Genomic DNA, 13,064 nt, shown 5'->3' on the forward strand with positions numbered 1-13,064 from the left:
TACATTATTTGATTGTACACTGTACTGTATGCCAATGTTATTACCTTTTTTCACGAGTTCGCTTTGGTGTGCGCCTGCAGGTCAAAACGTACCCAAACCAAAATGTACCCATGTTTTCTCAATCCTTGGTGAATTATTTTTAATGTAAAAGGGCTGTACATTCTGTTTTAAGGTTTTTACGAGTGCGAAATTATCGATAAAATTCAAATCATGACAGATGAAAACGCGACTGCGCCGGTAATGCGTAGCCATGGTAATTAAAACGTTCCACGCGCTTCACCTATCAGCAAAAATGTTACAAAAATGTATGACCAAATAAGAGAAAGATTGCGAATTACAATGATATACATGTATTTCATATTGCTCTTTACGCACTATGCATCTTCTGACACCAAAAGCCTACGTTATTTTTGAACCGCCTGCGTATTCATTAATCGAGAGCCAAAAGAAGACAAATATATATATTGCTTTGCTCTTCGCTCGCTCCTGATTTTCTCGAAAAAAAAATATTTAAATCATTTTTTTTGCTCGCCGCCTCAATTTTTTTTTCAGAACAACTTTTTAATTTGATGTGGCCTAAGTATTGTTTCAAAGTGAATGAGTTAAAAACTTTCGGTGATCCAATCACACTTGCAAAACTGACATTCTGTTGAAATTAAAAATACAAAAATATATAACAAATGGTTTATTCAGTCTCATCTTTATACAACAGTGGATATATACATTCTACAAAGTTCATCAGGTTATTTTAAATTATAAACAAGTTAACTGATGCGTACACAACAGCCAGACACAGTCATTAATCAAGACATGATGACAGTGTAAAAGAAAATGATAACTAAGAAACAGAAACATTATTTGCGCAGATAGATTGTTAGTTGGGTAGGCCTTAACGAAGAAATGGTTTAGACAATCCTTGGTGCAGAGTCATGGATTTCAGGACGATTTCTGTGTTATTTACCATTATTGAATTCTGTGAATCCATAGAAATGATATGTCTGTTCAATATCCAACTTATATTTTAAATGATATAGTGTTTTTATGCTTATTAATGTAACAGATTATGTGAATGGCAAAATAAGTCTAATGTATTTGCCTGTTGCTGATAGGCTACATGAAAAATGTCTACAGACGAATTTTCAGTAAAAGAAATGTCGAATTTACCAATATTTCAAAAATATAAATATGTCATACTTTACCTAGAAATTTTTGACTTAGAAGAAATCCGTGACGTTTAGGAGACAAAATGGCATTAGGTTTATTTTGCTGTTTACATAATCTGTTTAATGGGCAAAATAACACCGTAGTATGAAAACTAAGATAAACATAGAACAGATATATATCAATTCTGTGAAATGCCGACCTACTTTCGTTTTCGAAAACGGTAAGTAACACAGAAAACTTTCTGAAATCCGTGACACTCAGCTTAGAAATCCGACGAAGTCGTGACAACTGTTGGCCAAAGTATTCTTAACTTGTTACGTGGAAACCATTTTCATTTCTCGAGCCAACTTTAACTTCACCTTTGTCATACTGACCCCTAAAATATCTAGTGACTACTGGCATCTGACATTTGAACGTCCAAGTGGTATCTGTTATTAAGCCGTCCTCAATCTCAAGGGCACTGTGCCCTTGACCTTTTACCGACTAAACCCTCAAAAAACGGGTCATCTATTGACCGCAAGCAATCATTCCGTGAAGTTTGATGGCTGTTGGTCAAAGTGTTCTTTAGTTATTGAGCGGGAACATTTTTAAGTCTCAAGGTCACTATGACTTTGACCTTTGACTTAGACCCCCAAAGACAATTGTGGTCATCTGCTGTCCACAGGCAAACATCCGTTGAAGTTCGATGATTGTGAGACCAAGCATTCTCTAGTAATTGATTGGAAACCAAACGGTCTACCGACAGACTAATGTATTACAATATACCTCCTCCTCTTTAAAGGGGTGGTGGGCATAATAAACATCAACGTTACAAGGACACTGAGTTCATATTAAACATCTATACTTTCATGGACTTCTCTGGCATGTCTAAACTTGATGAAGATAGACAAGCGCTAAGTGTACAGCAAACAGTAAAACGTTTACAAAATGTTCAAACTTCAATACGATCATTGTATAAAGGCTACCGTTTTATCATTAGATTATATATGTCGCATGTATGTACAAAAAAAAAGAAATGATGGAAAGCATCTATCCGAGCGGGGAATAACACATGATAGTACACAGTACGGAACATTCACATAAAATGTCCAACTCAATGAAGCACACCCGGCCGGCTTTTGATTTACGATATTTTAGGCACAAAACGAAAGGAATTTTCGAGCATTTTACTTTGTAGTAATGACGAAAATCTGTACAATATGATATTAAATGTAACAAGAGCATACTGGCTTTGGTAATCATGATACGCCCGGTTTTCACGTAATCATTTTAAAACTACCGTTGCTAAACTTGTATAACAGTTCCGGTTCATACAGAATAAAAGAGATACAATAGGGTTATTATAACAGTAGCTCAATCTGGGATGCTGTATTCGGCTCGGGTGGATTTTGCCAGATCGAGTGTGATCCGTCCTTGCAAAATCCACGAGAGCCGAATACAAAATCCCAGATCTAGCTACTGTTGTAATGACCCTTTTATTATATACCTCCATCTTTTTGTTTGTTTATTTGTAATCGAACGAAATCTTAAATGTTTGTTGATGTTAAAATGAAATGAGTGATGTTTTTGTACGCGCTATTTATATAACTGTGTCAGCTCATGCATATTCATGAATGAAAGTAGTCCGGCAACATACAGTACGGAAGGTACAATACGGGATATTGGAAGGTACAACACGGGATTTTTTTCAGTCTGTTCGTATTTCCTTGTGAAATGCAAGCTGTATTTTGACAAAATTTATATAGGTATATAATAAAGCCAAATACTGACCGCGTCTTCCTATATTACACAATACAACCATCACTGCATAAATCTAATTGTCCGCAATGGAAACAACAAAATTCTAGCATATACTATTGGTTTGTTCTTAATTAAACATCAATACATTTCATAATAAAGACTACAGCTGAGCAAATTACTGCATTTCAAACGAATTTTGGCTTTACATGCCGCTGAATCGTAAACAAACTGTATGGTGATACGACACTGCGTCGCCTACCTACATATCACCGGTAGTACAATAGTGATGTGTAGTTTTGTCACATATTAATCAAATTCTTCCAAATAACCACCTTTATTAGTTCATTCATCCGTCTGCTTACGTGTGAACATTAAAAGTTTCCAATTAAGAAGCAAGTATCATCTCATTTTTTGCCAAAAAATCCCAACATACGAGCTACTGCCCCTTTCCCCGGCGAGTTGTAGTCTGAAATTAGAAAATTAAAATCCAGATCTATAAGAAAACTGATCTAGCCAGATGTAAAGCCATTCAAAGGCCAGAAATCTTCTTTTAATTAGTATACCAAGGTTGAACTGCACAGAAAATAGAAGAGAAAGAGCAAACACAGAGGCATTCCGGTTGAAACCTAAGTACAATGTAATTCCATACATCGAAATAATTACCATTCTGCATTTAATATTAGTACTATTCGATAAATGAAAATGAGTTATATTCGTCTTCTAAAACAGTAATGACTAATCATGTGTTCCTTTTGATCTTTTGGAAAAAGTATATAATACCATATCCTCATGTTCTTTTTTCATTATTTATACGTATTTGAAAAAAAACTGATAATTTTTCAGTAGGAAGAAGAAGGCGATTTCATCATATGGTATGGACGGCGGTTACCGCCAAAATTCAGATGATTCAGTATTTAACCACTCGTGGTTCAATTCCTACGCACCTGAACTCTGAACCGTGGTAAATTAGACGATAAACAACGCGAAGGCCTTGATTATTTGTTAATAAGATGGCGTCAAGTTGTAATAAATCATTTCATTTTACACTGCACGTACTCATGTTGTGTTAAACGGCTTCACATTGAGCTGGATGGTATCATGTTTTGTTGGATGATTTCATAGTACGATGCATCGCAACAAGTTTTTCAATGCATCGTTCCATGTTTAGATGGATGGAATGAAGTTTTGTGTTAAATGGTTTCAAAATACAATGCGTTGAATGCAAATTTATTGGACGGGATGGAGTTTTAGACTAGACGGCGTTGAAATGCACTGCACTGACTGACTTGTTTATTAATGGATTGTATATTTACTAATTTTGGCGGTAACCGCCGCCCATAATATGGCATTTAAGTTCGAGACGCTAAAATGGACTGCCTGCTTTAGTTTAAACAGTATTTATTTCAATCAATCAAGTACACGTGACATAAACGTCATTGTAACAAATACAGTTAGGATTAGGAAAAAAGTTACAAGGTAACATATATGAATCGATTTCCTAATACATACAAATAAATTTTTTTTAAGACAGGTTGCAACAAGATTAGTAACGTCGTAGAAAAATTAACTTAGAAGAAAATTGAAGTAGAAACTGGTAAAAACAGTATTTTTCAACCTAATGTAGACGAAAAAGAATTTACAAAAATAGAAGAAAGTAATGTAAAATATATATATATATACAGCTACTCGGGGACCCCCACTCATCAACCGTTGTGCCTCGGATCAAAACGACCTCGCTGCTATGAATTCTTGAGCTTTGATAATGACATGCTTATTTTGTTCAAAAGACAGATGCTCGTTGCCGAACAGAAGGTTGTCAATCGAAGCGGGACAAGGGAGGTTAGTCAAAAGATTTTGCCTTTGCTGGGTGTAGTTGGGAAAGGATAAATAGAAGTGACTAACTGTTTCGACTAAGCCACAACTACACAATGGAGAGTCAATTAGTGAACGCCGATGGAGATCAAAGTTTAATGAACTACAACCCAGTCTTAGGCGAGTATGAAGCATCTGAAGCTTGCGCTGACCAATTTTAAACAGAGCATTTGGTTTCAGATTGCTTCTATCATTTAAAGCATTTCTGAAAGAATGGATGGTCGTTTGGTCTGTAATAGAAGCTGGTAAATTGTTCCATTCCCGTATAGCAGAGGGTAAGAAAGATGTTCTATAGAACTCTGTTCTACATTGTATCAACGGTAACCTTTGAGAGTGTCTAAATTCAAACCTATGATCAACTCTGGGAGGAATCAAATTGCATAAGTAGCTTGGCACTAGTTCATTTTTCATTTTAAATAAAAGGGAAAGTTTATGTTTTCTACGTCTCTTAACTAAGGGCTCAATACTGGATTCGTTGTAAAGTTGTTTATCTAAGTTATAATATTTAGTTGCTCCCGTTATTATTCTTAATGCTTCAATTTGAACGGACTCTAATTCTTATTTTAAGTAGTCGGAACAGTTGTCCCAGACGACATCGCCGTATTCAAGTAGAGGACGAATAAACGAGACATATAGTCGTTCAAGATTCTGTCTAGTTAGAAGGTATTTAAAGGAACGTAGAAGTGCAAGCCGTTGACAGGCTTTATTGACTGTGTTTGTGATATGTGCATTCCACTTGCAGTCTTCCGACGATGTTAGACCTAGATGTTTGTGTGTACTTACAGGATTTAACAAGACATTATCAAAATATAGGTCAGGATGTACAGGTTTTGTCGTTTTTCTAGAGAAGGTGAGAGTCTCAGTTTTGGAAGGATTAAAAGTGACCAGCCAAGTCCTAGACCATTTCCGAACTGTCTCGAGATCTTGGTTTAAGGTTGCTGCCGACGTAGCAGGATCATCGACAATAATGTACATAGTAGTGTCGTCAGCGAACAACCTCACATTTGAACGTAAATTGAGAATAATGTCGTTTATGTAGACAAGAAATAGAGCAGGTCCGAGGATTGAGCCTTGAGGGACACCAGCATTGATTGGCAAATACCACTCTTTGCTTTCGAAGAGTGAGATACGATTTGAACCACTGAAGTAGGTTACCACAGACACAAATTGTGGACAATTTAAAAAGAAGACCTTCATGCCATACTCGGTCAAAGGCTTTGGAGATGTCGCAAAATACCACTCTTACTTCTTTACCGTCATCCATAGCCTTGCAAATGTCATTGTAGATATAAACAAGCTGATTAATTGCGGAATCACCACGTATAAATCCTGACTGATAACTACTGAGTATGTTATTTTGTGTAATAAATTGAAAAAATGTTTGTGTATACATCGTTCCATAAGCTTCCCAACACAGCTAAGAAGAGATATTGGTCGGTAGTTTTGAGGGTCTGATGGATTAGACCTTTTGTAAATTGGAGTAACATCTGCTGTCTTCCAGACTGAGGGAAAGTACGACTTGGTAATTAGTCTATTAAAAAATATAGCAAGCGGTGCAGCTAGGACGGAGGAGCCTTCTTTTAGAAGCCTTGGACTGACCATGTCCGGACCACAGGATTTAGATGGATTAATAGTCGATATTGCATCTGTAACATCTTGTTGTGAGATATGAATAGATGAAAAAATATGGGATGGTTGTTCTGGGCTAGCCTGTTTTCAGTTATTTAAATTTCAATTCATGCAGAAAAAAAGATATACTTGTGCATTTATATAATATATATAAATACAAATCTATGAATGAATTTATTTTAAGCATAAAACATCCAATGACGGTGTAATAGCTTATACAAATATTGATAACAAGAGGGTCATGATGCCCCTATATCACTCACATGTTAAACTTGGCATTGGAATCATCAGGATAAACATTCTGACCAAGTTTCATGAAGATAGGGTCATAAATGTAGCCTCTACAGTGTTAACAAGTTTTTCCTTTAATTTGAGCGGGTGACCTAGTTTTTGACCCCATATGACCCAGTTTCTAAACTGGCATAGGAATCATCAAGATAAACATTCTGACCAAGTTTTATGAAGATAGGATTATAAATGTGGCCTCAAGAGTGTTAAAGGTGGTCAATCACATTTAATCAACATTTAATGACATTTTTTACTTTTTGTATATTCTGGTAGAGAATTATTTAAGGAACAAAAAGACCAATTACATAGAGTTAGATTCCTATTTGAAATGTATATTTTATTATTTTTTATAAAATTTTGTTATTACTCCCCTTTAATATGAAAGTATATAAAAAGTTGGGTTTTTTCTTTTTATTTCGATACAATATCTAGTTTTACATTTGCATTTGATAGACATATCAACTATTGAACAATCTGAACCAAAATGCAAGTTTTAAAGCTGTGTGTAGCTTCTCTGAATTCATTTATTTCCAATCGATCTTGGTTGCGCAACCAAGATAGGCAAAGGGAGGTAATAATAATTTTTCAAACTTGCGTTTCTAATGAATTCCATCTAAATACATAATTTTTAATGCAAATATTTTACAAATATATTACAATATGTCTAATATTTATACATTTCCTTAGGCAAAGTTTGTTTATCAAATTTATACTTATGATAAAATAACTCTATCTTGGTTGGGCAACCAGGATAGGAAAATGAAAATCTAAAAATACCTCCAGTGAAAATCTAATTTGTATTAAGTGTTAAGTGAAGTTTCGAACAAATCCGTTACATGGCCAAAATCTGATTATCCACCTTTAACAAGCTTTACCTTTGATTTGACCGGGTGACCTAGGTTTTAACCCCAGATTAACCAGTTTTAAACTTGGCATAGGAATCATCAAAATAAACATTTAGACCAAGTTTCATGAAGATAGGATCATAAATGTGGCATCTAGGATCAAAGCATAAATGAAACCACTATAAGGCTGTAAGGGCCAAAATAGAAAATTTTGGCAGTAACTCTAGAACCCATGATGGAATCTAGCCGGTTTTCTAAAGGAACCCAGATCTTACTGTGACTTAAGTTGGTTGTATGTAAGTGTGGTTAAAATCGAATATCAAAATGTCACTTCTACCGTGTTCACAAGGTAAAAATTGATTGCAAAATATGGTCTCTCATACTGAAGAATTGTGCAAAAATCGATTCTATTATCTTTCCTTGTTTATTGAGATCAACGCTATACCTTGTTGTCTCCCTTCGACCGTCTAGCTAAATATCGATCACTATCGGATATTTTTAGCGAGTGTTGCAGATCGTTATGGTTCGGCTATCTCCGCTTATCGTATCACGGGAGGTGCCGATCATAAAATTGTTATGACTTTCCCTTCTCTCTCTCTCTCTCTCTCTCTCGCTCTCTCTCTACCTTTCTTTCTTTTATACTGATGCATGCAGTAAGAATTACCAATTGAAAATAATACTCTGTTGTAACAAAGAAGTATAAAATTTATTTTTATAGCTCTTTGGTTGTAACAATCAGCTCTCTCTGTATCATCAGCAGCTAAACTTCGGGCGAGTTCGTGCGTTTCCGCACGCATTCGGAAATACCACGGACACGTGCATTAAAGAAATAATACAAAAATCACCAATTAATAAACGTCTAGGGAAGCAAGAAGACATTGATATAATATCAAAATAAAAACATATATAAAAAATTTATTGTCTGTAGAATACTTCAATAGGATAATAAATATTCTCAAATTATGAATAAAGTGGCTACAGGGGAAAGAATAAGATACGTATCACAGGTTTTTGCTTATTTCTTCAGTACTTATATGCCGTAAACAGAGACTGATAGTGATGTTTTTAATCGCCAAGGGAAGCATTAATTCTTCGTTTTAGATAAATAATTTTTATATCTTTGTAAAGAGAAAAGAATGACGAACACTTCAATAGGATAATAAATATTGTGTGTTCATTCTAATTAAAACAATATTTGTGCAAACTTTTTTCCTTCTTTGTTTCTATTGGAAAATATCAACAAGATAAAAATCGATATCGCATAGCCAGGTGATTTCAAGGGGGATAATTTTACCGATAAGACGGCAAATTTTACCTAATTGTTGATCATGGTCGTGTTCACTAGCCAAAATAGCAAATTTTGGCCCTTTAAGGGGCCATAACTCTGGAACCCATGATGGGATTAGGTCAGTTTTCGAAAGGAACCGAGATATTATGCAAATACAAGTTGTGTGTATGTTTGATTAAATTCAATTCAACTCAATTTCGATTTATTTGATAAAGCATGTAAATACAATGCCTATAGCAAGTATAAACATAATATAATATGGAGCACAGAGAGTACATAATTATTTTCAGAAGAGACAATAAACTAATAAGTCAATAAATGACAATTTTTCACAATGTTGTCACAAAACTTATATAATATAATATTTTCACTCTAAGGCGAACCTTTAACATATGTTCTACGTATCTATACGTTAATATCAAACAATTAAACCTGTGTTCAGGGTTTAAATCAATTGCAAAATTTGTTCTCTATCGTGTTCACAAGACATTGTGAATGGACGGACGGACGAAGGGCGATCATAAAAGCTCACCTTGTCACTACGTGACAGGTGAGCTTAAGATTAAACACATTTTTTCCAATGTCTGGAAGTAGATGTTACATTACAATGTTTAACAAAACAACATACTCTTTCTTCATTTTAGAACTACTAGTACTCTGAATAATCAAAACATGCGCAATGTGTGTTTTGGCAGTAAGTAAGAACCAGCAGATGGTTTCATCCGGCTCATGCAGACGCTCAGCAACTCGATATACTAAAGCTGGTTATGGACTGTAATATTACTTTGGACGGTATACTAGAGGCGAAGTGACATTTCGAAAACGGAATTTGAATAGCATTGTGAAAAGGAATGTGGAATTGGATATTTTAGACGTAGTTTTTTGGCGACGGTGTTGTATTTTAGAATTTGCCGTCAGTTAAGTGTATTTACCATGTGGGAAACAACCACTGCTCGTGATGTAGTTTTTACAGATATGGCGAGACGCTGACACGTGTATCATTTCAATATTTATTGGTAAAGTACTTTTGTCAGGGAAGTCAAACAGTTGAACAATATTCTAGTTCGGGGCGAACATAGGTATTTTTACGGTGCCCCTAAAGTGACATGTTACATACTTTTTTTCCAATTAGGTAATGTGACACTTTTTTTATTTCGTTTAAACGAAATCATTTCGTTTAAACAAAATGATTTCGTTTAAACGAAATAACTTATTTCGTTTAAACGAAATGATTTCGTTTAAACGAAATAAAAAAGTGTCACATTACCTAATTGGAAAAAAAGTGTGTAACATGTCACTTTAGGGGCACCGTATATTTTAACCTATAAGCCTTTTTTGATTTTCTTTATCGTTTGTCTTGACACTTATCTTGTAAAGAGAAGTATTTGTCTTTGGTGCAATACTAACACTATTAGAGATTGTAATCCCAAGGTACGCGGCCGTATCAATGTGTTTAGTTCAGTGCCACGCAGAATATGTTGTGAAGTTATCAGGTTTCGTATTCGATTTACCCGCAACACCTCAAACTTATTCAATGAGAATGAATTCCGTGAACCAGTCGTTCTCATTTTTGTACATATTTGGAGTCTGCTGAAGATTTGACTGGCATCATCTGCGAACAGCCGGGCTTTACACTTTTACTCAGGTTGGTTGTTCATGCTGGGGAAAAAGAAACATTGGTCAAAGACTAAGCCTTGGAGAACCCAAAACAGAACCAACAGGGAAGTGGTCTGTAAGGTTATCTACTACAAGTCTTTGAGTATGGTCCTTGGATAACGGCTTAATATACCATAATTTATAGAGATGCTACTATTTCGATAAAGTCTAGAATTTTGCGTACTTTATTACACAGTTTGCAAAATGCTGTTTCTAGATGTTGCGGACATGAAACTTATTTGAAGTATTCTGTCTTACAAAAGTATGGCTTCCAATACTTTCTTCTTAGGTCACAGCGATTGGGGCACATCATCAAATGATACTCATTTTCAACTAATGGCATTTAATAAAAATCATATTACCTGATATATCACGTCTTTGTTCTCTAGGGGTATATTTATACCTTCCTTTTTCAAGCTATAAACTTTGGGATGAGAAACAAAATTTGGACCTTTGGGTCTAATAACTCAGGGACTGTAATTTTTTCAGTAGATTTCACGATTCAGAGTATTGTCATCCGCAGATAAAATTAAAAATAATTTCAGCTGATTGATCATAAGCAATGATTCAGAATTGTACTCATATGGTCAAAAATACCATAAAAACAGAGGAATTTGCTCCTCCTGGTGCAGTAAGTGGAATCATATCCATGATTTCGCTGAGTAATACATTTTGTTTATTCATTTGACAATATTAATAATTCATGCAAACAGAGGATGTAACAATGATTAAGAAATCACAAGAATATCGAAACTTAAAAAAAAGTAGTACAACAGCAAGATTAAAAGAAACAACAGATAGATAAAAAAAGAAAAACACTAACCCCTCTGGCGGTCCAAACGTTTTGTCTCAGGGACATTTCGGAACAAACTAGAAAGCTACCAGTGTATGCTTCGGGTAAATTATTATGCCTTTATGGAGTAAAATTTATAGCAAAACATTCGAACAATTTAAAAAAGATCCAGTTTAGAAAGATCTAGGTAAGGTCGCTACAGGCAGCGAGTTCTACCAATCAGGTATAAGGACGACGGACAATAGACTATCCGCCTATAGTTATACCTCGCATATATAGTTATACCTCTCCCTGAACTCTTGGCTAAGGAAAGGAACGGTCGACAGGGTCTCCATGGACAAGAAATGGTTAAAGTAAAAATTCAGTTTTACAGCTCTGCGTTTTACAGCTCTGCTTACAGCAGGGATGAGGTGTGTGTGTGTGTGTGTGTGTGTGGGGGGGGGGGGGTGATGAAAGTTGATGGAATACATTAAAGCAGTAAATACTGAATGCCGGTATTCAAAATGTATAGATATGTTTGTGTGACAATATCCATAACTAAAGCACAATAAAAAATTTGCTTTTTATGTAGATCTTATGTGTGTTCCTTCTCAACTCGAATCGCCCTCTACCAACTCCAGGCGGAAATATCTTTTATTACACAAAAAGCTCCAGAAGCATCAAACTGTTCAAACTGAATTTAAATATTACACACAGTTAGGTTTATAATTCATCACTAATCACAAATTTAGCCTACAGTGAGGAGTGAATACACAAACGTCCTCCGTGATTTGTACGCACAAAGTTGACATTTAACTATTTTTCATGCAGAACAAAAAACTGCTGCAACATGAATCCAGGAGAAAAACTGAAATTGCTCCAATTCTATGAACGTGGCTTGCACACTTTACCGTTGATGAACGATCTGAACAGTTTTCCATTTACATACAGTTTGTTTCCGATAAGACAAACGTCTTTTCCGTTATTCTTTTCCATTGTCATGACCGGAAGTAGTGCTGTCCTGGCTTCAAGGAGTTCCTTTGGCCATGCTAAACCGATATCTTGTATGTCGTTTTTAAGTTTTTTCTTCGTTGCTTTCGTTTCTTTCGGAAATGGTTTGTCAGTCAGACTCTGTCTCGAAGCTTAAACCATACAAATTTCTTTGATAAACAGGAATAAATTCAAAACTAAATTCAAAGTGAATTCAATTATTAATTAAAAGAATCTCTTCAGCAAGTTTATTACGGGACATAGTTTCGCTGTTTTGTAACTGTTACTGTTTACATTGCTGCGGATGTATATTAGACAGCAAGCCATTAAAGACCTACTCCAGATCTGCCTTTTAAAACTTAAACTGTCACTGAAAAAACATGAAAATCCGGACTATGAACTATGAAATAAAGTGTTGCCGTTAACTGTTACCTACTGTAATCATGGGTTGCATACACACAATAGAATTTGAATAGCCGCGGGGCAGGGCTTTAAGAAATTTCAACTTAGTTAAAAGTTTGTATTTTATGTAAGAGTTTTCACAAAGTACCATAATTGGCATTTCTTTACCGCTTCAAAATTTGTAAGCACTTTTCAAGATTTTGAAAAATGCATATAATAAGCGAGAAGCCAAACGGTATTCATTACAAAACTAGTGAAGGTGGTGTTTACAAGCGGTATTAATTACACATCATCGACAATGGCTTAAGTTTTATACGAATGTGCGACATTGGTGTGAAGGTTATTACAAATGTGCGACATTGTCCTGACGGTTATTACAAATGTGTATTACAAATGTGTGACACTCACGTTAGGTTTA

The 13,064-nt window shown here is 35.2% G+C and overlaps 1 protein-coding gene across 6 annotated transcripts in view; it reads right to left on the reverse strand.

The window, feature by feature from the left end:
• Window positions 1–672: 672 nt before the first annotated feature.
• The window catches only part of LOC123566083 (ankyrin-1-like), a 228,079-nt gene continuing 215,687 nt past the window's right edge, over window positions 673–13,064 (reverse strand). For 3 of the 6 annotated variants that reach the window (XM_053550180.1, XM_053550184.1, XM_053550179.1), the window contains one exon: window positions 11,142–12,396. In XM_053550180.1, the coding sequence (XP_053406155.1) occupies window positions 12,140–12,396 (257 nt within the window). In that variant the 3' untranslated portion in view covers window positions 11,142–12,139. Of the gene's footprint in view, window positions 3,371–11,141; window positions 12,397–13,064 lie in introns of those variants that run through there. The other 3 variants (XM_053550181.1, XM_053550182.1, XM_053550183.1) reach the window with 2 other exon arrangements.

This window comes from Mercenaria mercenaria, chromosome 8 (genome assembly GCF_021730395.1).
Source record: "Mercenaria mercenaria strain notata chromosome 8, MADL_Memer_1, whole genome shotgun sequence".
Lineage (NCBI taxonomy): Eukaryota > Metazoa > Mollusca > Bivalvia > Venerida > Veneridae > Mercenaria > Mercenaria mercenaria.